At 43.1% G+C, this 27,415-nt stretch overlaps 1 protein-coding gene across 2 annotated transcripts in view; it reads left to right on the top strand.

Moving 5' to 3' along the window:
• Positions 1-320: 320 nt before the first annotated feature.
• The window catches only part of LOC140119131 (uncharacterized), a 285,030-nt gene continuing 257,935 nt past the window's right edge, over positions 321-27,415 (top strand). The window contains exons 1-2 of one of the 2 annotated variants that reach the window (XM_072137816.1): positions 321-448; positions 3,823-4,090. In XM_072137816.1, the coding sequence (XP_071993917.1) occupies positions 4,037-4,090 (54 nt within the window). In that variant the 5' untranslated portion in view covers positions 321-448; positions 3,823-4,036. Of the gene's footprint in view, positions 449-480; positions 607-3,822; positions 4,091-27,415 lie in introns of those variants that run through there. The other variant, XM_072137817.1, reaches the window with a different exon arrangement.

The following is a 27,415-nucleotide window of genomic DNA, read 5'->3' on the forward strand; positions in this document are numbered from 1 at the left end:
TTCATGTCCCCTTGTTATGTCCTATATGTGAGAATAACCTGACTTGTACCTGCACATGTGTTGGTGCATTCCTAGCCATGTACCTCTTAATACAGATTTGGTCCAGTAACAGTTCAGCTATACCACAGAGGGCAGTGCTCTGACACTTTTCCCATTCCGCCTTTCCTGGACTATGTGATTCACTGTCACTCAGTTCTACAAAGCAGTAAGTTCCTCGCTTCCCTCTACTGCCCCGCCCCAGGTAGGTCACGTGCTCAGCTCCTTACATAGTCAATCAATATGTGAATAAAACGCTCCTCCTCCTCCCTCTTTACCACGTGACTTATCCAGGCAGCACACTGCCAGTGTTATGAACTCTACTGCGCACGCGCTGGACATTGCATGGGACGCCAGGACGAGTCTCCCTGCACTTCCGGTCCACTTTGTCACCATGTAAGCAGCTGCACAGGTAATGTCTGAGCCGACTAGGCATGCGTGGTTACATGTGCACCAGGCTCATACAGAACTGCAGCCCGATGTTATACTATACACTTACCTCCTATTCCCTGATGGTTCCATCTGTATCCAGATATTAATACAGAGCTATGTCCAGTATCAGATAGGCTGGTAAATATGTGTTTTGCTCTTCAGCTATTCTGTATGTAACTATGTCCTAGGATATTGAGCTTTCTACTACTTTTGCTCACCTAGATATTTACATACACTCGTATAATAAATTCTTTTACTCAGATCAGACTTAAATGGTTTGGTGGACAAGTCACCCATCATTGATGCAGACTGTGATACTATTATTTATGTAACAATGGTTACATCCAGCAATATAAAAGTGGGGCAGTTTCATGCTGTGCATATAAATAAGCGCAGCTTATTAGCATTGCATTGGTGCGTTGTGGGGTATAAAAATACCTGCATACTGCAGTATAAATGGTATAAACCACCATCACTGTCTTGTAGATCTTAGAATACATGTTTCAGGCATATCCATAAAGATATGAGAGAATGGGATTTTATAAATATGTTAATGAGTTGAAGTGCTTTGCACTTCCAATTCACCCACTGCCTTCTCTGATCCTTCCTCCCTGATACCACAACCTCCATGCAGAAACACGCACAAGCAGCAGTAATGCGGTTCCCAGACGTTGATTCCCCGGCTACGTCTGGGTGTTGCAGAAGAGGTGGGCAGGTTGAACGTTAACTAACATGCTGAGTTCACTTCCGGTCTCTAAGGCCGGCGCCACACGTAGCACTTTGTCTGCGCTCGCAAACGCAGACAAAGTCACGCCCACCGGGGCGGACTTCGGCCCGATCGCATCGGCGTTTCTATGGAAATGCCTGCGATCGGGAACGAGCCACCGGTGTTTCGCGTTAAATTAACGCAAAACACCGGCGGCTCGTTCCCAATCGTTTGCAAGCGCAGACAAAGCGCTACGTGTGGTGCCGGCCTTAGGCCAGTGGCACAGGTGGCGCTTTGAACCCAAGGGTGATGCCACACATGGCGTTTTTGATCCGTTTTTAAACATCTGTTTTCAGTCTGTTTTTGGCCATTTACCATGTGTTTGGCTGCTTACAACCTGTTTATCTATTAAGATAATTGGGAAAAACGGACCAAAAACGCCATGTGTGACATCACCCTTTTTTGAAAACGCATGTGTTTTTGTCCGGTTTTCCGAATATGCGCAATTAAAACCGGACAAAACCACATGCGTTTTCAAAAACCGGATGCGTTTTTTACGATCTGAAAACGCACTTAGTAAAAAACGGCCCAAAAACGCCATGTGTGTCTTCACCCTGAGGGTGAAGACACACATGGCGTTTCAGATAGTTAAAAACGTGTGCGTTAAACGTTTACCATGTGTTTGGCTGGTTTGAATCTTTTCTACTTCATTTGTGAAAATGTTAATATAGGATTTAAACCAGCCAAACACATAGTATACATACTAAAATGCATGTTTTTCCAGTCCATTTAAAAATGGTCCAAGAACGCACTGACATCACCCTAAGGCCGCGGTCACGTTTCTCTGGAAACGCATGTGCGTTTTGGGCAGAGGGCTGCCCCCTGTGCGCTAGCGTCATGTTATGACCGGACGCCTAGCGGTACGTGTGACCGCAGCCTAAGGCCGGCGCCACACGGGGCGCTTTGTCTGCGCTTGCAAACGCAGACAAAGTCGCGCCCACCGGGGCGGGCCTCGGCCCGATCGCATCAGCGTTTCTATGGAAACGCCTGCGATCGGGAACGAGCCGCCGGTGTTTTGCGTTTAACGCGAAACACCGGCGGCTCGTTCCCGATCGCAGGCGTTTCCATAGAAACGCCGATGCGATCGGGCCGAGGCCCGCCCCGGTGGGCGCGACTTTGTTTGCGTTTGCAAGCGCAGACAAAGCGCCCTGTGTGGCGCCGGCTTAAGTGCTCAGACGTTCATTCAAGCTTATGAGTATGTCACATCTAACACTATTGTAGGCAATAGGCCTTAGAGTGCTGTTGGTCTCAGCTGGTGAAACTGCATGATACATTTTGCAAATCTTAGGGTGAAGACACACATGGCGTTTTTGGGCCGTTTTTACTAAGTGCGTTTTCAGATCGTAAAAAACGCATCCGTTTTTTAAAAACGCATGCGTTTTTGTCCGTTTTTCCGAAATTGCGCAATGAAAAACGGACAAAAACGGATGCGTTTTTTAACGCATGCGTTTTTAACGATCTGAAAACGCAATTAGTAAAAACGGCCCAAAAACGCCATGTGTGTCTTCACCCTTAGGGTGCGTTCACACGTTGCAGTTAAAACTGCATCGCAATCAGCTTTGAGGTGGTTTTAGGTGCAGTTTTGTCAATTGAACAGGTGAAATACATGAACTGAACGGGTGAATTTGATTTTGAAGGGGAAACCTGCTCCACAAATGTCATTCAATCGTTCAGTTCATGTCTTTCACCTGTTCAATTGACAAAACTGCACCTAAAACCACCTCAAAGCTGATTGCGATGCAGTTTTAACTGCAACGTGTAAACGCACCCTCAAAATCAAATTCACTCGTTCAGTTCATGTCTTTTACCTGTTCAATTGATATTCGCACGAGGGCGCGCAGCTACGAGGAGCTGCGCGCTGAAGATTACCCGGTAGGTGGAGGGACAAGGCTACTGGGGCGTGGAGTAGCCGGGACTAGTAGCCTCATTTCCAGCTACTCCACGCCCCAGTAGCCGCTTAAATAAATTAGCATATCAACTGATTAAAGTTTACAAAAGGATAGCCGGGACGTAAGGATTAGCCCAAAAAGGGCTATCCTTTCGTCCCATTCATCCACCTACCACCCGTTCTACCTTTAGAGGTAGAATCGTGGTGGTAGGTCCCCTTTAACTGCAACGTGTGACCGCACCCTCAAACGGAATCTATTTGCTTGTGTGACAGATAAACGGGGGCTGATTTCCCCATGCATGGTTCTGTTGGGTGTGCTGGGCAATTTCCTGACGCTCCCATACCATTGAATGGAGCCACAGGATGCATTCTTGACCTGCTGCTTTTTTAATTTAGTGAGAATAGGACCATTGTTTTCATTTGTAGTGCTTTCCCAGCTGTTGGAACTCCACTGATCAGATTGTTATCCCCTATCCCGGGGATGGGGTTTAATAATGAAACTTTGGGAAACCCACTGGTCTGAATTGACTGCATTTCACCACTATGATGGACCCCACTTAATCTTTAAGGGTTTCTTTATGGGTAACCCTGCTCCTGCAAATAAATGTATTTAATGTATTTTTCATTGTAGTATATTATTGGATAGCTAAAGCTTTCATTTGTAACACATGTAATGACTAACAATACATTTATTTAACAGGAACTCCAGTTGAAGCAGCTGTTAAAGTGTAATGACCATATCTGCCACACATGATGATGATCCCCACCACAGCACCCGTCACAGATGCAGCCACATAAGCTGAGGACACGCAACACATGTTTGAGAACGGGCAGTTCCTTGTCTGATCTTTTTGTGCCTAGCGGTGAAGGATAAAAACATAAAAAATATTTGAAGAGGGTAAACCATCAGCAGCATGGAGTACAACTGTACTTGGTTTGGGGCTCACCCCAGCAGCAGCTCCCAATGTGTGAGTACAATGTGTAAAATACCGGGGCCTCCTCCTCTATGGCACCACTTGTGTGCGTGTTCTTTGCTGACCCTGTGCATGTATGACACCTGTAATAGCTAATGTGTGAAGCTGTATAGCATTGCATTTGTCTTGTCCATCATTGTGATACTAGTACATGTATTATAGTTTCTCATACTGTTGCTGTTTTTTTGTATCTGGTTATGTTCCCTTTGGCAACATTTTGTGGCTGTCTGCAAGGTAATAGTCGTTAGTGGCCTTGGTTATGGTGGGTGATACCGTCAAGGGGTTGGCTGCTTCATGTTTACTGTATTGTGTGAGGTTATATTGGGTAACCTAGCAATATACATCTAGTAAATGTTCTGCACTTAAAGTAAATGTAATGTAAAGAAACAGAACTACTAATAGATGTATATTGGTAAGTTACCTTAAATCGTGAATGTGAAGTCACTGACAGATAGTTTTGGCACAGCTGGAGAGAGCCTTTGACTATACCTATTCCTGCTTCTGGCTTCTACCTATCCTTAGATACAGCCTGGTATATCTATAATCTCTTCTTATAAAATCATATTCAGCTGTTCCTGAAGTGGGTGGGCATTTCCTGGTTGCGACATCCGCTAATGCCACTGAGGGCACTTACATGAATCAGGACATCCATCTTTGTAATTGGACGACCTGACATCACTCCTGGTCCTATTTTCTACCACCCCTCTATTACTGCCACAACAAGCCCCCTCTCTTCTCTAGCCTCCTACTCCTCTCTTCTTCAGCTCCTAGCAACTAAAAGGGGTATTCCCACAAAGGGAAGATTTTAATTCGCTGTTATTAACAAAAATACAGAATTTCAAAGATAAAAAGCCAACTTGTCTCTATCAGTCCTGGTGTAAACAATTTTGGTTGTCCCGGTTGATCCGACCGTAAATCTTCTGATGTTTATAGTGGGCAGGACAGATTGTTCTCATGAATTGCCCCTCCATTAAAAGTTGAGCTTACACACAGACACTTCCGCCAGCAAGTAGCGTGCACAGATTTGCACTACAAGCTACTGATAACATGAGATCCAGATAGCAGAGCTGACTGTGTGATATAGCTTAGTGCCGTTGTGTGTTATATCCATCTAATGGATCTTATCATTACTCCTTTTCTATGTGCCAGATACAAGTGAATGTTCAGAAGCTAAATGAAAATGTAGATAAACCTATACCCTGATAATCTAACCACATTGTCAACAAGCAGGAATCATAATGTGTCTGTTTAAGGAGTCCCTGCCCACACTCTAGAATTTTACACTGACCATCACTGAGTCATAGGAGCTAAAACAGCAATAAAACTGAGTAAAATTGTAAAATTAGGCGGTAAAAATGATCTTTATTGTGTAAACATCACTAGGGGGTTAAAATTTGAAAACTTTCTTTCTTGGGCAAACCCCTTTAAAACCCGCAGATAGCTTATTAGAGAATTGGTTATTTTTGCTTGGTGCAGAGTTAGACAAAAGTTTGTATACTTTATAGTTGTAATTTAACCCCCCCCCCCCTTACACAAATGAACATGAAGATGCCATATATACTCGAGTATAAGCCGGGCCAGCGAACACAAAAAACTGGGAAAACCTATTGACTCAAGTATGAGCCTAGGATGGGAAATGCATTGGTCAAAGCCTACCCTGTATATAGCCAGAAAGCACCTGCTCCCCTGTAGTACATCGCTAGCACCTGCCCCCTGTGCGCCATACATCCTTATGAAGAGTGGTGGGGGTGAACAACGCTCACCTCCTCCTCCTCCTCTCCCCCCCACGCGCTGCTGTGTGCCCGCCGTGCTACTGTACGGCGGGCAACGGCAGTGTGAATCAAGCCTAACACTGCCTTAATTTTCCAATGTTTCTTTGGCACTCTGCTTCCTACAATGGTGTGGCCCACAACAATCCTATAGCCATTGTGGTTCCTCTGCTTTTAGGCTCTTGCTGGTCTCACAATTCCTGAGGCTTGGGTTGGTTGCATGAAATCCTGGTTTAGATGTTATCAACCATTTGGTTCTGTTATCTGCTGTTTGGGCCTCTGCATGCTTACTATAATCTTACCAGTGGTGGTCCTGTAAACCCTAGTCCTCTCCTGACACTCTACTCTTACGCTGGTTACATGTGCTGGCATCAGGACTCGGAGCGGAGTGAGTTATTAGTTCATGCCCCTTGGCTGACTGCAGGCCTAAGCTGTTTTGGGAGAGCCGGTGACGTCAAGCCATTGCATTTCTCACACTATGCACAATAAATGCAGAATGTAGAGAGCGAATGCTATGATTGTTCATGGCGCAGAATTGCAGAGGGAGAGCTCATTTAACAGCTATGGAGCCCCTCAGGCTCATTTACATAATTTTAAAATCCTTTTTTGTTAAAAACAAGGGCATTAGAAGCGAAAAGAGTAGACACAGTGCACAGTGCAGATACCAACATATTCGCATTTCCAATACTTGATCCTGGGGGTAGATTTCTGTGATTTTGGGCTCCTTTTAGAGTCTAGGTTCTTCAGTAGAAGTTGGTTTTAAAGGGAACCTACCACCACAAATCTACATATAGAGGTAGAATGGGTGGTAGGTGGATCAATAGGACGTAAGGATAGCCCCTAATCCTCACATCCCCGCACTGTTTTGGTAACTTTTATTATCCCTATATGTAAATTTACCTGTGTGGTCACTGCTCCGAAGCCGGAGCTGCATTGGCGCGGGCCTGCTGTTCTGCGCAGACGACAGGTTCGAGGGCGCGCACCGAAGATTGTGGGTAGGAGGAGTAAAGAGGCTACTGGGGCGTGGAGTAGCCGCGCCGTGTAGCCTCAGCTACTCCATGCTCCAGTAGCCGCATAACAAAATTTACATATAGGGATAATAAAAGTTATCAAAAAAGTGTGGGGACGTGAGGATTAGCCCTTAAAAGCCCTTCTTCTAATTAGCCCTTCTCCATAGAATACCGAGCCGCACAGCCGTTCTTATGGCAAAAATAGAGCATGTTTTTTGTTTTTTTCTTTGCAGCCATGGTCCAATGAGCACATGTTGTGTTCACCTTATCGAGCCCAGACGCCATAGACGACTATGAAAGAAGTATATCAGTATATATGTCCCCATATGATGGTGCTGTATAAAGGAATAGAATAGCCTTTAAGAACTGGCACAAAAAAGCTTGAAAGGCGGGCAAACGGCTCAGCCGATGAAACGCCTTATCTGCGTACATCCCTGGGGAAGGGGGGGGTACCCTGTTGTCTAGCCAATTCATCTAGTCTTCAAATTATATCTTTGCCTTGAACAAAACCATCTTCTTTCTGCTTAGCCACATGAAAGGTTGTTTGGAGGGCCGGAACAAGTACCCCCTCAAGCAGAAGACAGCCAAAAACTGTGGGTTGACAAGAACTTGAGCATCTTCCTTTACAGTTATTGTGTTGTGTAAGATAGTGTACGGGTTGCCATGGCAACACAACATCACATGAACATGTCTCTTCACTGCTCCATGATGATAACAGAGGGGTATATATTTTTTATTCATGCATGCTGATGTTGTACCAGCGATTTTTCAGTATATGGTAACTCGCTTGTTAAGGGTTACTGTGCTGATGCCGCAAGAAGCCCTCTTATTACGCTCTACCTTTACATCAGTGAGCGCTGTTCCTTTTCTTTCCTTCTGGATATATACTTTGACATAATGGGGCACATTTTACTAAGGGTCCGCGAACCGCTTTTCCGTTGGGTTTCCCGACTATTTCCGTTTTGCGCTGCATTTAACGGGTTTTTGGCGCACGCAATCTGACTTTGGTTCCATCGCACCGACTTTCATGCGAAACAAATCGGGGGGTGTGGCGGTCGGACAACTCGACTGATTCGCACTAAGCACGGGATATAAAATTCAAATTGTGTCGCAAGACATGCACTTACATGCACTGTGTAGAAGAAGGTGAACTCCTGCGGACCTGAGTGGGGAAGCGACACAGGCAGGATATCAGGCGCACAATCTTGTTGAATAGCGGCAGACTTCATCCCGACAACGCATCTCGGGGAACGCGCAGGCGCCTGGTAAGTAAAAGTGGAGACTGCACCAACAGAAGATGACCTTTGTATTAATTTTACCTTATTGCAGTTATTGGATAGGTCATAAAGAGATGACTTTCCTACGTTCCTGTTTTTATCTCTCCTTTCCAGCGTGAGTTCACTTGCATTGGCATACTCGATAAGAAAGCTTTATTACTGCCCAGTGCATTGACACATTTTACAGCATCGTAATTAATGTTTTGCAGAACAATCTGTTTCTTCTTACGTGATGCAGCGATAAAATGTAGGAAGTTAGAAATAAGCCAAGGGAGGCTATCAAGCCAAGAATATGAATGTCACGGAATCTTAATGTTGGGGATAGGTTTCTGTATATTATTGGGCAAAGTGCTTAAAGGGGACCCGTCAGCAGAAATTGACCTAATAAACCACTACCAGTATGTTGTCAGGTAGGTTGACAATTTACAGATAATGTTTCTTTAAAAGGAACATACCACCACGAATCTACCTGTTTTGGTAACTTTTATAATCTCTATATGCAAACTTTGTTATGCATTAGCCACTGGGGTGTGGAGTAGCCGCAGCTGAGGTTACACGCCGCCGCTACTCCACACCCCAGTAGCCTCTTTACTCCTCCTACCCACAGTCTTCGGCGCGCAGCTCCTCGTAGCTGCACGCCCTCGTCCGATGAACCTCCCGGCTGCACATGCACAGAACATTTAGCCCTAATATTTACACATTTGAAAAAGATAAAGAGAAAACCCATTTAAAAATTAGTTGTATAATTTTCCCGAGTACAGAGACGCCCCACATGTTGCTGTTACTTGTTTAATGGGTGCACAGCGAGAAGGGAAAGAAAGCCCTGCAGCTGCCAGGATTTTAGTTTTCTCATTGGCCCCTTTTGTAGGCTATAAAATTTTAGCTTTTTCGTTATTGGGGCCATGTGAGGGCCTTTTATTTGCGGGATGAGATGCTTTTTCCAATGTTAGCATTTTGGGGTTGGTGAAAATGTTGAAAATTTATTAACTTTTTTTTGAGGTTAGGAGTAGAAAAGCATCAATTCTGTACTGGATTTTTTACTTTAGGTGTTCACCGTTTAGCCTAATAATCATGTTATCTTTATTCTATGGGTTGATACAATTACAGGGATACCATACATGAATATTTTTTTTGTGTTTTACTAAATTTGGAAAAAAGAAACCGCTAATGTGGGGAAAAATCTATCATTTTAGCATCGTCGTCTTCCAAGTGGCATAACATTTTTATTTTTTTGGCTACAGAGCTGGTTGATGGCTTGTTTTTGCGGGACATGTTGTACTTTGCACCAGTATCATTCTGGAGTACATATGTTTTTTATCACTTTCTATTGCATTTTTTTTGTGGGATTAAATAGGTAAAAATCATAATTAAAGTTTTTTTTTTTACTGCACTCATCGTATGGGTTCAATAATTATATACTTTTATTCTACTGGTTGCTACAGACCTAGTGATAGTGTATATATATGAGGGGTATGTGTTAAGATTTAGACTTTTTTTTGGGTTGTATGTTTCTTTATATGTTTTGGGCTTATGGGCATTTTTATTGATTTATTTATTTTTGTTTGACTTTCTAACATTTTTTTAATTTTTTTTATTATTTCCACCATGGAACATGAACAAGCAATACTGATGTATTGCAGGGTATTAGCAGTGTCAGCCTATGCACACCTTTCAGGCACTGCCAACAGGCAGCTCTGGAATCCTGATTGGACCTGGGGGCTGCCATAGCAACGATCGGCGCCCCCGAAAACGGCGGGGGGGGGGCGATCGTTTGGGAAAGACCACCCAAAGGCATGTTAAATGGTGCGGTCCGCGGCTGACCGTGGCATTTAGTGGGTTAAACACCCGTGATCGGAGCACACTCTGCCCCCAGGTGTTTCCCTGGGATGTTAATGGTAGATTAGCGCTGACATCCTGCAACTCCCGATGTCGGTGCCGTTCCGGTGCAAAGCTGAACCGACATTGGCTCAGCGCCGTATGAGTACGGAGCTGAGCGCTAATAGTGAGAGTCCGTGCAGTACTGGTAGGGCGCTGAGTGCTAAGAGGTTAAAGAAAATCAACCATGTAAATAACTCTTGATGTTTTTCCCAGCACTGGACTTCTGTAAGCTGACACCCCGGTATTACCTAGAAAAGAAACTTATAATTAGCATTAGTGGAGTGAGGACAAAGCGGAGGTTAAATAGTTTGATTTTATGATTTATGGCCTCTCTAAAGTAGATGGAGTTATCACCATAACACTGGCCATACTGGATGCACTGCAACCAACTACCTACAGCCAAACATAGTGGTGATCATATGACCTGCCCAGGCAGCTGCAGGCCATGTGATGTGGACTTGTGACCTGCGGCCATCTTCTGTCCTGTGTCCGCTCTGCAACGGACCGCGCAGAGGAAATTAACGGACTGATTGAAAGGCCGGTAGCATTTTAATTCTTCATTACATTGTATGTCACCAGTATTTTCTGCTAAGGGGAGCAAAATTTTAAATAACGACTAATTACATATTAGCTTATACTTTAAAGGGAACCTACCACCACAAATCTACCTATAAAGGTAGATTGGGTGGTAGGTGGATCAATGGGACGTGAGGAGAGCCCTTTTAAGGGCTAATCCTCACGTCCCTGCACTTTTTTAATAACTTTAATTTGGTATTTATTCATATTTACTTATGCGGCTACCGGGGCGTGGAGTAGCCGCATATGAGATTACACGAGGCGGCTACTCCACGCCCCGGTAGCCATTTTACCACTCCTACTCACCCATCTTCGGCGCGCAGCTCCGTGTAGCTGCGCGCCCTCGTCCGGCGATCCTGCCGTCTGCGCATGCGCAGAAGAGCAGGCCCGCGCCTGTTTCGGAGTTGTGACCGCGCAGGCGCGGGCCTGCTCTTCTGCGCATGCGCAGACGGCAGGATCGCCGGACGAGGGCGCGCAGCTACGCGGAGCTGCGCGCCGAAGATGGGTGAGTAGGAGGGGTAAAATGGCTACCGGGGCGTGGAGTAGCCGCCTCGTGTAATCTCATATGCGGCTACTCCACGCCCCGGTAGCCGCATAAGTAAATATGAATAAATACCAAATTAAAGTTATTAAAAAAGTGCAGGGACGTGAGGATTAGCCCTTAAAAGGGCTCTCCTCACGTCCCATTGATCCACCTACCACCCAATCTACCTTTATAGGTAGATTTGTGGTGGTAGGTGCCCTTTAAGGACCCATTTGTATATGAATTATGCTGATTCCTGGAATACCCCTTTAAGGCCTGACATACGACCCCACAACGGTTGTGTGAATGCGGCCTAAGTCACACTGGATTGACAGCTGCCATATATGCAAGTCTTTTTGCTGTGATTTTGGTGTGATTGTACCCCTTAAGGACCAAGCGTTATGAAATTGTGTCTTCTTGTCCTTTTGCTTTGAAATGACTTATCTTTGAAGATAACTAATTTGTATATATTTATACCAGTATTGCTTGCATGCTGTTAAAGCGTGCATATGTTTGTGAACAGACATGATCGGATCATGATTATGCGGAGTCAGTTGTGTTCAGTTGCTGTTCACAGGTCAACACATTGTATGAGGCATCCTACCCCTCGAGAAGGGCTGCCCTCAGGTCATTGAAGTTCTAGGTTAAAGTGTTTTGAGCCTCTTCACAGCAACTCAACTGATCCTATAGTTTTAAGTGGTGTGGAGAAAGTGCAGGCCATTCTATTTGAGGTACCTCTCAGAGGTTCCCTAATGATGAGGTCCTCTATGAAGATGAAATTAGGACTTGTTGTTCATGCAAAGGCACAGTGACTGGATTAATCTTTTGCTAGTAGTATTTTCACTGTTAAGGCAGTTCTGCATTGGCTACATCTGGCCACACTGTAGCACCACCACTATCTGAGGCTGATAGGTGACAACAGTGGCTGAACTATAGTGCTTTCTCTAATGTCATCAACAGTGTGGCTTTCATCAGTGAACCAGCACTGACAGGTCCACCATAGATGCTTATTGACCCATGCAAGATGATGATGCCTGTACCTGGTGGTATGGTCAGGTACCCTGGCAGTTTGTCTAGTATGCTGACCATGCTGATTATAAGGGGTTTTGAATGGTCTGATATGACATTTGGTGCCTCTTTACCTCTTTACCACACGCGATCGCTGGCGGTGGTGTGGCTTAGATTATTGCTTCCTGTGGTATCAGCTATCAAAGTATAATAACGGCTATTCATGGCGTTTAACCCCGTAAGAGAAAATAGCGCCCAAATGTCCAAAATGCTACTTTTTTTTGCCATTTTGCCACCTATAAGAAATGTAATAAAAAGTGATCAAAAGGTCGTATAGTCCTCAAAATATAGCAATGAAAACGTCAGCTCATGTCACACAGCTCCGTACACCAAAATATGAAAAAGTTATTAGAGTTAGGAGATGGCAAAATGCTGATTTTATTTTTGTACAGAATGTTTTAATTTATTAAAATGTAATAAAATCTTATATAAGTTCAGTATCCCTGTGATTGTACAGACCCAAAAAAAAAGAAGAAATGTCATTTGGGGCACACCATGAAAACTGTAAAAACCAAGGCCATGGAATATTAAATACCATCACTATGGTGAAATTTGTTAGGCAGAAAACAAGCCCCCACACAGTGCTTTACAAGGTAAAATTAAAAAATCAGATTTTTGAATGTGGGAAGTAAAGAAAAAGAAAAATAGGGCCTGGTCGTTCAGGGGTTAAATGTGTCTGGAGTTGTGTAGCATTCATCATCAGTTTCGATAGGGCCTCCTTAACAATGAAAGGACCATCAGTGTGGGCATAGGATGTGGTTGCCCACTATGACTCTTCCAGTATCTGTTGTAACCTGCTGCTGACACTCTAACCCAGTGGTGGCGAACCTATGGCACGGGTGCCAGAGGTGGCACTCAGAGCCCTCTGTATGGGCACCCTTGCCATCACCCCAAGGTAGAGTTTGCCAGAGAGGACTTAAGGCCTCTTGCAGTCCCAGGCAGCACAGGACCCTAGAAGGAAGGTACAATGATAATCCAAACTTCTTCTCCTTCTTTCTACTGTATTGGTGTCCTCAAGTGCCTATACAATTTAAACCTGTGACATAGTTAAGTCACTGCTTGAATTGTCGCATTGGCACTTTGCAAAAAATATGTGGGTTTTGGTTGTAGTTTGTGCACTCGGTGTCTAAAAGGTTCGCCATCACTGCTCTAACCTCTTCTGTCTGAGAACAACTGGCTGGAAAATGACTGTTAATCAATTATTTAGTGTTTCATGATGTCAAAATATAAATGACATGATGAGGAGGACTGTGGAAATATCAATTCTAATTGAACCAAGAGATTTGTTGGGAAAACGACAAGTTGTGCCAAAAGTGGTGAAACCTTGTTAGACATTTGGAAACACAGTTGGACATGTGGATTATAAAGTTTAGAGAAGGTCACAGCAGGTTTACCTGTAGAGGTTAGAGTGCTTTTTAGGTTTACCTTTTTGTGAGTAGTTCAAATCATATTTCATACCCCACATTCATATCCATATTCTTTTTAGAACATTCAAAAATAATTGATATATTAACCCTATCTTGGAGTTTGTGATAGGGCTGCATTTTACTAAATTCCCTGTTTAACCTCTTCATGACTGCCCCACGTAAATAGACGTCAGTTTTAGGGTACATTCAGACGGCCGTCTGTGGGGATGTACTACCCCATAGACGGCAATTGCGGTCTGGCGGAGGTACGGTGCCACACATGCTCTATCTTACCCCGTGTGTGTGCGGCCGTGCGCCACTTTTCTCTATGGAGGGGGGAGGAGTCACCTCCTCTGCAGCGCACAGCAGTATACGGCTGTGTTAAAGTACCCTTGCTGTGACAGATTGCATTAAGGACGTTTATAAACGTCATGACTGTGGCCACCTTCAAACGGCTATATCTCCTGAACCCAGGCATCTAGAAACACAATTCTTGTGTTATATTAAACAATGATATATAGAGTGTGTATGGATGCTTCAAAGAACCAGAGATATCCACCCTTAAATCTGTACTAAAAAAGTTGATTTTTATGTATAGTTTACTATTGCTGACTGTAACCTTAAGAGTGGATATCTCCGGGCTCTGTTAAGCAACCATACACATGGAGATAATATATATTGGGTTTTGAAGTGTGCCAGCCGGTCATTTGAAGGCAGAATGTAGAAAGAGCAGCAGGAAAGACTTTCACTTTTCATTATTGTAGAAGTACATGCACCCTCTGCATCTGAAGCTGGAAAAGGGGGATGGAATTATATTCAACATATTTATTACATAGTTTTGTAAAAGTTACTATTTATTAAAAAAAAAACCTTTAATAGGACAAATTTCTAAAAAGGCTTATTTTTTTCACATTTGTCGTCAATTATTGGCAAATTTTAAATATGTTATAATTAAAACTATCGTATCAAGATAGGCTCACATGTCTTGAAAAAAAATCAAAGTAAATTTGTTATGATTTGTAATGCTTTTCCTTAGATCTCGTCATTTAAAGAAGCAAAGAAGTGAATAGCAGAACGTCAAAAATTGACCTTGACAATATGGCACCAATGGCCATGAAGGGGTTAATTTTTATAATTGGATGTCCTTTATGTCTTTCTGCCAAATTAGCACGAAGTCATCAAAGGCCATAGAAGTGTATTTAATGTGTTCAAATAAATACAATTTTATTACAAAGTGCTAACATATATTATAGTTGTAAATCATTGTAAACGTTCACTGTATAGAATTATATGGGGAAATACTGTCACATTGGAGATATTGTGACTCCAAGGCTTCATCCTAATATATACTATGAACCAGGGGCAATTGACCTTTAAGTTAAAAAGCTCCACGTAGCCCAGACCGGACACTTTTTACATCAGAGTAGTCATTTTACAAATGTCAATTAGTTCTGAGTAGCGTCTTGTCCTCCAGTGAGATTCATTTCGTGCCTGCAGTGATGTGCCTGGTACAGACGGGAACCAACTCGTTCATCGCGCCATAAGTACATCTTCACAGCTTCCTACTTCCCGCCACAATGGTTCTTTTAGGATTGTCTTTATCATTTGTAATCACTGCCAGCATCGGGTCTCTGCATCCTGCATTTGAAATACTCTGATAATTTTCAATCACTTATGTAAAATAGCACCGGAAACTTGTGCACAGCGCCATTTTCTGAATATATATATACTGGATAACTGTAAAACTTCCATTATTTTCATTAGTTCTCATGTATAATTTCAGATGTAATTGTCACCCTCTTAGGTTATGTTCACACTCCTATCGTCTGACTCTTCATAGTACTGATAGGGCGGCTTCAAAATTGAAGTGTAACTGATCCACAGCAGTGCTTACAGTAACCTTACAAAAATACATTCTCCAGTGTGGGCCATTAATATGGATACACATAAATAGAAATGGTTGGTGATATCAACTTCCTGTTTGTGGCACGTTAGTATATTGGAGGGTGAAACCTTTCAAGATGAGTATTGACCATTTTGTAGTTGGACATTTTGGATCCAGATGGTAGATTATCAATGATACCCTCTTCTCCCACTCTTGACACACCGATAGCAACACCACAAAAGTAATACTAGCAAAGGCTTCCAATATCCATTGTTTCTGATACTGCACATCTCGTATCTTCACCGCATAGACAATTGCCTTCGTTCCTACATAAACCGTTCCCTAGAAAGTGGATTGGCCATTGTAGGCAGTTGAATGGCCTCTAAGGTCTCCCGATCTGACCCTTAGACTTTTATCTTTGGGGTCTCTGCTGTGAAGATATGAGATGTGCAGCATCTGAAACAGATACTGGAAGCCTGTGTTAGCAACACCGCAGAAGCAATGCTATCCGTGTGTGGAGAAGTGGGAGAAGAGGGTTGCATTGACATTGTGAAATTCTCAATAAGTGTGATGTGTTAACTTCAAAATGTCCGCCATGGTCAAGACCCATCTTAGAAAGTTTTCCATGCAGACTCCTCTTTCCTCTTGATAACCCCCAATACAAATATTTACTGGTTTATAATTGTCACATGTAGACATGGCATACTTATGTCAAAATTTTGCAACTATGTGTAAAAAACACATTGAAACAGCACTGTCTACAGTTGTGAATCTGTTCCTTATGGAGTAAATGTCCTAGTTTGGTTATTATCCCTCATCATGTCAGTAGACTTTCTGAAAAAGTCATGCTTGATGTTATTTGGGCGGCCTTACAAGGTAACTAAGAGGCAATGTTTTCCTTTATCTCATTCTTGAAAGCATATTTTTCAAGTTTTTAAAGGGAACCTATCATTAGCAAATGGCCTAATATACCGCTACCAGTATATTGTCAAACAGCGTAATACCTTCAAGTTTTTGTTTTTCATCGTTCAGTGTCGTGGCATCATCCAGAAAATCAATTTTGAAATTAGATGTAAATTGGTTATATGAAGTCATGGAGGAGGAGAGTGTGGGGATCTCTATGTCTCATCCTCTGTGATTTTCGAAATCATGCATCGGACTTCAGGAGATCTGTTTAGTGATGTCTTTGGATGCAGGACCGTCAGTAACAGTTAAGGTGGGATTTTGAGGAAGAGTGAGCTTCACTTCAGTGTAAAAATCTCTGCCTCCTTAACTTTGAAGCAAGATGTAAAGTGGTTATATAAACTCGATTTTCTGAATGATGCCACAAACAGGGTCCAGAAAGAAACCAGATTTTGAATGTGTTCAATGGCTTATTAGGTCACTTTCAGCTGACAGGTTTCCTTTACACTTATTCATAGAGGCACCATTACACTGCCTCTCCCTCTTCTCCCTCAGCAGTTCCCCTACCTTCAGTCTGATGTAATATCACTGCAGCAGAGGAAGTTTCCGGGAACCCCACCACCTGAGATTTTAGTAGGCCATGGATAACACAGAACGATACACCAAAAGATTCAGGGGGCTGCCTTACAAGGAAGCTAAGGAGCAATGTTTTCCTTATACCACCCTGCAAAATATATTTACATATTTTCCAACTTTCTAACCTTAACATTTTGCAGCCTTAGCGCCATGTTTCCTACTGTATTCTACCAACTACAGCTTCCAGCTGTCTTACCTTTTCAGTGTAATTGTTTCACATCTGTATGTTTTATCATACCTGAGATGGGGTGTCATGTAAAAGCCTGAATGGATTATTATTGTACTAAGTAGTCATCATGATCCCACCATAATGAACATGTGCTCATCATAAAGGAATTATATTCCTGCCCTGCAGTGATTTATGAATTAGCCAATAAAATGTCACACATCACTCTGGAGATTCAGATAGTCATAAATCACAATGGTATCTAATGCTTTGTGGACATATGTGCACGCTTCTCGGCTCTGCACGTATTGTAGCTGCTCTGTGTTTGCCATTATTGCTGCCTCTGGGGTCTGATGCCATAGGCAGTACAGACTCTTTTTGCATTATAAAGGTCCAGGTTCCCCAGCGATCACTCATGCCATCAGGTACTGCCTTCTGTGCTGTAAGACAATCTCCTATAAGATTTGCCATAGAAAATCCCACGCTGTGGTATATAAATCTTGTTTTCCCGAAGCAGCGTTTCCCTTGAAGGGATTCTCTTGAGTGAGTCATTATGTCTTATTAACGATCCACTGCCATGGAAACATGTTCTGGCAGCCAGCCAAGAGAGCGGCCTGCAAGCGTCTCGCTAATTACCTCGCTGATTGTCGGAATAAAAATTGTACCTCCACCGGTTCCTTATTAGTTAATTGTACCTGTTGGTTAGTCATGACTGAAGGGGTCTTTTAGCGGAATTTTTTTTATGAATTCTTGCTTCAAGAAACGATGATTTGTCTGTCAGGTTTAACGTTCGCTAATTTTTTCTAGTGGAGTGACATCTCTTTATTACTTAATCATTAACACCATGAATGTGTTAATTTCGTCTGAGAATAATTCAGGGAAACTATGAAGTTGCTTTGACTGAAGCTTTTACAGAAAATATCCTTTAGTCTGGTCACCTATGGTCCAGGGCAGTATATAAAATTAATCACCACTGTCAACTTTAATCTAGAAACTGGAACTTCAAAACCTCTAAAAAGATGGAAGCTTTGGTGAAAGTCTTCAGAGCAAGGAGTGAAGCTTAAAGTCTAGGACCGACTCATTTGCACATTTTTCTTTTTTGAATATATGGATCAGAGATCGCCATAAAAAAGTTAGTGCCGAGTAAAAATACACATTTCAAGAAAACTGTCCAGCAGAAAGTCTAAAAGCCTAATAAGCCACTGCCAGTATGTTGCCAAGCAGCTGAAGACCTTCCAGTGTGGTGGCATCATCCAGAAAATCAACTTTGAATTTAGATGTAAACTTGTCGTATAAAGGAGGCAGAGATTTTAACACTGAAGTCAAGCTCTCTCTTCATCAGAAAGCCCCCTTTACTGTAATGGATGGTCCTGCATCCAGAGACCTCACTAACCAGATCTTCCGAAGTCCAATGCACAATGTCAATCACCGCGCAGAACTCACCACCTTGACTTCGGTGTTAAATTCTCTGCCTCCTTGACTTTAAACAACAGATTTACATCTCGCTTCAAAGTTGATTTTCTGGATGATGCCAACACAATGGGCCATGAAAGAAACAAAAACTTGAAGGTGTTACACTGTTTGACAATATGCTGGTAGTGGTTTATTAGGGCAATTGCTGACAACAAGTTCCCTTTTTAAGCATTTCTGAGGAGTGTTTTAGTCATGTAAGGTCTTATGACAGAGAAAAATGGATGGTAGGTGGATGTATGGGACGTGAGAATAGCCCTTTTTAGAGCCAATCCTGATGTCCCCGCTATCTTTTTAAAACTGTAATACCATAATATGTAAATTTTCTTAAGCGGCTACTGGTGCGTGGAGTAGCCGGACATGAGGCTACACATTGTGGCTACTCCACGTCCCAGTAGCCTCTTTTCTCCTCCTACCCTCCTATATCTTCGGCGCGCAGCTCCACGTAGCTGAGCGCCCTCGTCCGGGAAGCCGGCGTTCTGTGCGTGTGCAGAACGGCCGGCCCGCATCTGCGCGGCCACTGCTCCAAAGCCGGAGCTACCGCGCATGCGCAGGACTTTGGCTTTTCGGACGAGGGCAAACAGCTACAAGGAGCTGCCCACCAAAGATGTCAGGGTAGGAGGAGAAAAGAGGCTGCTGGGCCGCGTCGTGTAGCCTCATGTCGGGCTACTCCACGCCCCAGTAGCCGCTTAAGAAAATTTACATATTAGGGTATTAAAGTTTTAAACAGATAGGGGGGACTTGAGGATTAGCTCTAAAAAGGGCTATCCTCGCGTCCCATACATCCACCTACCACAAGTTCTACCTTTTATAGGTAGAATCGTGGTGGTAGGTTCCCTTTAAAAATTTTGCAAGTAAGCCTCAGGGATGCCGTTTTCCATTGTTGTTGTTTGAACCCGGAGCCCTTAGCCTTATTTGTTTTAATTTTTTTTAAAGGGATTATACGGTCCCTGAACCAAAAAGTGATAAATACACTTTCTACTCATACCAATACAATGTGGAAATCATGTGGAAATGGTTATTTTTACAATGGTTTACCTTTTTTATTCCTGTCTCTTAGTACTCACTATAGTGTCCAGCACTAGTACAACTACAGGTACTGATGTGACTACTTACTAGAGTGTTCAGGCAGCCTGCACCAAGCCTCCGTCTGGTCTCATGTGGCCACACTTACCTCTGGTACAGCCAGGTATGTTGCTAGGGTGGTAAAAGATCTGGGGCACGGGCCCCAATGCATGTGTATCGCACTTAAAGGGAACCCGTCACCACTATTTTCACAAATACAGGTAGTGGCAGGTTCCCATAGAGCTCTAGTAACTATCTGACACCCTGCTTTTAGCTAAAAATTGTCCCCCTCAGATCCCCATAAAATCAGAGTTATAATCTTGCCTGGTATCTATGCAGCTTTGGAGCGAGTCCATGGGGGCGTGGCCTAATGTCATGTGACCAGGGTGACATCATCAAAGGTCCTTGAGCTACTTAATATGAAAACTATACCCCATGTACATATATGACCACATAAAACCATCACAGCAGCCTCCATGGACTTCTACTTCTCTCCATGCAGCCTGCTGTGATTTCATTTGATAAAATATGCTGTGATTTCATAGTGTACAGTTCCTAATGCTACAAAAGCAATAGGACCTGCGATGATGTCACCCTGGTCACATGACATTATAGCAGCATACAGAGATAGGCATGGGGAGGAGCTGCTGGATTCAGCCCGAGGAGGCCACGCCCACCTGGACTACATGTAGCCATGCTTAGTTACCAGATAAAACTATAAAGTTGAATATATGGGAATCTCAGGGGCATAATTCTTAGCTACAAGCAGGATGTCAGATAGTTATTACAGCTCTATAGGAACCTGTCACTAGCTGTATTTGTGAAAATAGTGGTGACGGGTTCCCTTTAAATGCCCACTGCTGTACATAACCCCCTGTATACAGTGACAGAAAACACAGGAGAACTCCCTACTTGTTACATCCAGTGCCTTCAGGTGACGTGTCCACTTCACTATTAGGCCTGGCATCAGAGGTCGCATTAACGCCTCACCACGCGTCACAGACGCGCCATTACCCCCCAAAATAATTGCCATGCGTAAAGTTACGCTTGGCAATTATTCCTTGTAGCGCGCAGGCTGAGCGGTTCGCCGTGCCCTGCAAAAGAGGTAAATGTCTGTAGCGCAATCACAGCGCGCGCCGGGCCGCTCAGCAGGACACGTGACACAGTGATCTGTGTCAGCAGCGCTCCGGAGCGAGAGAGCAGGCCCCGGGCGACCTGTCTCCCCCTGTCCTGCTCCATCTCTACCTGCCCGCAGATCCCGACGGGACTTGGAGCAAGGCCGGGTGAGTGTGTGTGAGTGTAGTGTAGTGTGCACGGTGTGTGAGTGTATTGTGTTCGGTGTATTACCGAAATTTTTATACTCCTCCTCGGGTAAAAATACTCCTCAAAAATGGTGAGAGGAGTATTTTTACCCTTCTGGAAAAATGTTAGTGCGACCTCTGCCCGGCATCACCATGTCTCCTCTTTTAGCCATGTTTCCTTCCTGTGGAGTTCACCACACAGACCTCTTATGTCCTTCATTGTCCCGATATATTGAAAGATGCATTCGCATGTTGCAGTTACAAATGCATCACAATTAGTTTTGAGGTGGTTTTAGGTGCAGTTTTGTTATTTTAACAGGTGAACGAAATTTTTTGAACAGGTTTCCCATTCAAATTCAGATTCACCCGTTCAGTTCTTGGCTTCACCTGTTAAATTAACAAAACTGCACCTAAAACCACCTCAAAACTGATTGTGATGCAGTTGTTGTAACCTCAACGAGTGAAGGCATCCTAATACTCTCCCAAAATACTGTAAGGCTGCGTTCACACGTTTGTCTTGCATTTAAGCAAATACAAGACACCAGGTGGTCGTTATTGATCACATGCGTTTCACTGTAAAATTATGTGAGATGAAACTGTGGCCTTACCTACTGCCACGTGTGAACACTCCCCAAGAAATTTCCCCCACACAGATCCCCTGTGTTCTCACTTTCACCTCACTCGTGCAGCTCTGTGCACTGCTTCCCCCTGCTGGTCATGTGATCATGACATCATCACAGGTCCTGCAGCCTCCGGGTAGTAATATCCTCTGGGAGGCTCAAGGTCCTACAGGAGAAAGCAGTGTGCACTTTCTCATCACTATCTGTGTCCTGAGGACACTGATGTTGATGAGAGAGAAGAGGATGTACGGGCAGCGGGACAAATGTCCGGGACACGGGCCGCTTCTTTTGATCTAGCAACGCCCCTGGGTACAGCCCCTAAGATTTGGAGCAGAAAGCATAAGGGGTCGTGTCTTTGAATTGTTTTGACAGCTTCCGTGTAGAAGAAGTCGGTGGAGCTTTGTCCGCATACTTCTTGGGCATACAGAAAACATGCAAAGCTAACGCCACAGCTCCTCAGTCTCCTGTCAACAATGCCTGTGTGTGAGTAGCTACAGAGCAATGAGTGATGCTGTCCTCATTGTCCTGCAAGAACAAGGAAAGGACTTTCTCATTCAAAATAGCCTGGTGCATAAAAAAATGCTCAAACTGCCTTTGCAAGCGTTAATGCGACCTCTGAGATGGATAATTACGTTTTGTTTCAAAAATCCGTAAATCATCCATGCTTTGGGGATTGAAATAAAGGGGTAATCTCGTTAAATCAAATTACTAACTTAAAGGGGTATTCCCACAAAGACAAGTTTCTTAAATATACTCAGGATAACAAAATTACAATCTTCAATAGTGAGGAAGAAAAACCCAGGCACTTTTATTTTTTTTTTATTTTTTTTTTTAAAGCATCAGCAGGCATTCAGAGTGGGAGCAGGGGGCAGCTGGGATGAGCGATAGCTGCTTCACGCTCCGTAGCCATGATGCTGATGTCACGAGGAGGCCCTTCTAGTACCACCAATCCCTAACCAGCGGATGCGCGTGCACCAAGAGCTAGTTTCGTGCTCTCACCATGCATAGTTTTATAAAATCTAAAGTGAATGGGATGTGATATCATGCAACAATAAAGTATACAATGGAGTTGTACCTGGAATACTCTTTTGTTTAAGAATTATGCATGATATCACATTCCATTTACTTTAGATTTTATAAAACTCTGACGCCTAGAATGCTGAGAGTTCTTGGGTAAAGTGGCCAACCCCTTTAAATTTTGCTAGGAGGGATGGTGGGAGCAGACAGACTGGGGCAGATTTGTGTGCCAGTTTTCTGTCAGCATTTGCACACGAGTTTGAGGAGTATGCTTTTCCTGCCTTGTTCATTAATCCAGTGTGCCCGAATTTAGTTTCGGCTGTGACTTTTACACCACTTTGTACAAATGTTCAGAGCTTTCACTTTCTAACAAATGTATTACTTGTTTGCACTGGAATTCTGTCACAAACATGGTAAGCTTAGCCAATGGGTCCCCAGCCACATTTCCGTTGGGTTTTCTGACGTTTTTGGGGACAGGGATTTGGAAGGGGATCTTGTCGCACGAGATTGGATTTTGTCGCATCGGCGCTGGCTTTCATGCATCAGAAATCGGGGGGAGGGGGGCAGGCCGTCGAACTGAGCGCAGGATTTAACTTAAAAATTGTGTCGGACCTGAGCGGGGAAGCAAGACATGCAGGTTATCAAGCTCACGATGTAACTGAATTGCGGCAGAGTTCATTCCCGGTCGGACAGTCCGGATCGGGGAACGCACAGGACCGGGTAAGTAAATGTTCCCCATTGTTTGTTGCAGACAGTGCTTACTCTGAAGAGTAGAGTGTCTGTATACACAGTAATCATAAAAGCAATATAAAGACTAGCCGCTTTCATATTACTAAGATCTGTTTATGGACCATGTTGGGATAACAAACCTGCAATATGGACTCTCCTACTGAGCAAAACAGCATTAAAAAAAAGATGAATACATAGGGTATACGCGTGCCTAACCTTTCAACAAATCCTTATTCCGGTTTGAGTAATAACATGTAAGTCTAGTTGGTGGAGAGCAAGTAGATGTGACTTGCTATTTCACCTACTTTTATAGAATTTGATACCTCAGGGATCTTTTGTTTTTTTGCTAGCAAAATTTGGTTTGGTTAAGATTTTAGAGAGAATATAGATTTAGAAAGGAGGTTGATAAGAGCCAAAATAAGTGAAGAAAAAGCCCTTTTCCAGGTGACTTATTTTATTTCTATTTCACTCGTTTTTTTTTTTTTAATGGAAAAAATGTATGCAGAGTTTGATAAAAACCTACTGGCTATATTAACTGCACAGCAACTGCCCACGAACAGGAGCTTTGAAGTGACTTTGGATCTGACAGTAACCTAAAAAACTCAATAATAGGTGATCAGAAATTCAAATCTACTACAATATTGGAACTACAACAAGTACACCCCATCCTGCAGTTCACCTGAACAACCCATCAATAATGACAAGGAGTTAATAAAATTTTATCACTATGGTATAATCGACCCAAAATGGCGTCACTAAAAATGTATTACATAGAGAGCTGACTTTTCATTGTGGCATAGGCTGGGTATATACTGGGCAGTAAAACGATCATTGTTAGAGAATTTTCCACTATGCATCGGTCATGGCACAATGGGGCACATTTACTTACCTGGTCCTATCGCAATGCCCGATCTGGACTGTCCGACGTTGATGAAGTCCAGATCGTGCGCCCAATATCCTACATGTGTCACTTCCCCGCTGAGGTCCGCCGGAGTTCACCTTCTTCCCAGTGTATGTGAGTGAATGTCTTACGACACAATTTGACTTGTTAAATCCTGCACGTTGTCCGAATACGATAGCCCGCGTCCCCGATTTGTGATGCGTGAAAGCCGGTGCCGATGCGCCAAATTCTGATTGTGTCACACTATGTTAGCAAGTCCATTGACTAATCCCATATAGATGGGCCAACACCAGTATACATGTAATCACAATATGTAGACACACAGCTGGTGTCAAAGAACCACTGAAATATTTGAAATATAAAAGCTAAATTTTTATTGATATACTCTAAAACACACTTAAAAAACACACCCAATGTGTGTTATATCTCTCCATTGACTAAAATAAAGTCACATGGTCTCCTATCAGCTGCCACAGGATAAGGATATTTGTAAACCTGGACTGGCAAAGTGCAAACATCAAACAGATTATTGTAGCAGAAAACCCTTATCGTATCATATGGTACACAATATATAAGTAATTGGGATGCATATCACCATGTTTCCATGTGGCTGATAGGATCTGACCCCACGCGTATCGTTGTTCCTTCACAGCTTCCTCAGGGGATATTAATATCACAAAGTAAAAGATTTATATATCCTTCAGAATGGCTCAGCGTCTGATGTCACCTCCCCCCGCACTGGCATCCAGCCCCTGTTTCAGTATATGGACACTATTAAAGAACTTATTACACAGAAGACAAACTGCCACAGAAGATGCGGACATGGATGAAGGGGAGGACAATGGGACAATCCAGAAATACTTACCAGGGGGGAGGGAACTGGAGCCTTTCAGCCCTTGGAGGTGGAGGAGCGGTGGCGCCGCGCGTGTGGGGTGTTCCGGGGGGCGGGACGGGGCGGGAGCTGGATGCCAGTGCTGGGGGAGGTGACATCAAACGCTGAGCCATTCTGAGAGATATATAAATCTATTACTTTGTGATATTAATATCCCCTGAGGAAGCTGTGAAGGAACAGCGATACGCGTGGGGTCAGATCCTCTCAGCCACATGGAAACAGTGATATGCATCCCAATTACTTATAGATTGTGTACCATATGATACGATAAGTTGGGGCTTTTTTGCTACAATAATCTGTTTGATATTTGCACATTTGTTTGCACTTTGCCAGTCCATGTTTACAAATAGCCTTCTCCTGTGGCAGCTGATAGGAGACCATGTGACTTTATTTTAGTCAACGGAGAGATATAACACACATTGGGTGTGTTTTTTAAGTGTGTTTTAGAGTATATCAATAAAAATTTAGCTTTTATATTTCAAATATTTCAGTGGTTCTTTGACACCAGCACTGTTTCTACATATTGAAATTCTGATCGTGTGCGACAAAAAGCCCTTCTAAATGTGGCGCACATCGGAAATTGCCGGATATTCCGAAGATGGTGCCGTCTGCAAACCCCTAGTAAATGAGCCCCATTAGGTTTTGTTGGGGAGTCAAAATGCTGAGGATGGTTAGAAACTTTATGGAAGGAAATTGTTGTGCAACAGCTACCAAATATCACAAGACTTATATCAATAATATCAATAAGAATCATATAACAATAGCTAAACATAACATCTATAAAATTACAAGTAATCTGTGCCTGTCAATGATTTATTATACTGAGTTATTCACTGGAAGAAATGAGCGTCATTATCGTTCCTAGGGAGTCTTAAATTGTATATTTACAATTGTTCATGATCGTTTTAAATTTCTCAAGTCTTCCTCTCTACCAATAAACCTATTTAATTCCATCCCTACAATTTTACCTGCTTTCTTGATAATATTTTCAACCTAATTTAGCACAGTAGAGCCAAGACCACTCCCAAAACAAACCACACCAAAATAGATTATACTTTCTACAACAGTATCATAAAACATGAGCAATAAATGCCTACAGACGTCAAATGATTTCAGTCTTCTCAGGAAGAAGAGACGTGATAACCCCTTATTCTGACCTCTTGTTCAAATTTTTGGGGGATGTAGTTTGCAAAATAGGGTCACTCTTTCAAGTTTTCCACTATCCCTGCTATTTCAGGGGGTCTGCTTATACTATATTACACCTGAAATTGGGGCTTAAATTGCCAAGTAAGGCAATTATAGTAATCGCACATCATGTATTAAACAAGGGGTGCAGCACTTTTTACACCTCCTCAGAAAGCCAACCTACATAACCAGACTATGGCTGAGGCCGCTGCACAACGCCATCCACCCACCAGTCTATGGCTGGTGTCATGCCCCCCCCCCCCAGCTATGAGTAACGCTACAAACCCCCGCCCATAAAAATATATGTCTAACGCAGCTGCAACCCCTCCCATGCCCAGGCTATGGCTGACATCCTTCCCCCAACCTATACCAGGACTGATGGTGCCCCTTCCAAAGACTTTATGGAAGGAAATTGTAGTGCAACAGCTACCAAATATCACAAGCCTTGTATCAATAAGAATCATATAACAATAGCAAAACATAACATCTATAAAATTACTAGGAATCGGTGCCTATCAATTATTTATTATACAGAGTTGGTCACTGGAAGAAATGAGCGTCATAATCGTTCCTAGTGGGTCATAAATTGTACAAAACATCTGCTTAAAGTTCTTTTTTTGGGTGGAAAATCGAATATAGTGGATGCTTTTGATTGTTCATAATCATTTTAAATTTCTCAAATGTGTTCCTCTCTACCACCACAATAAACCTATCCAATTCCATCCCTACAATTTTACCTGCTTTCTTGATAAAATTTTCAATCTTCTTTAGCTCAGATGAGCCAAGACCACTCCCAAAACAAACCACGCCAAAAAAGTTTATACTTGCTACAACAGTATCATAAAACATGAGCAATAAATGCCCGCGGACGTCAAGTGATTTCAGTCTTCTCAGGAAGAAGAGACGTGATAACCCCTTATTCTGACCTCATGTTTTTTTGAGGGATGTAGTTTGCAAAATGGGGTCACTCTTCAAGGTTTTCCACTATCCATGCTATATCAAGGGGTATGCTGATGCTACATAACTCCTGAAATCTAATTCA

The sequence above is a fragment of the Engystomops pustulosus genome, chromosome 2 (assembly GCF_040894005.1).
Source record: "Engystomops pustulosus chromosome 2, aEngPut4.maternal, whole genome shotgun sequence".
Lineage (NCBI taxonomy): Eukaryota > Metazoa > Chordata > Amphibia > Anura > Leptodactylidae > Engystomops > Engystomops pustulosus.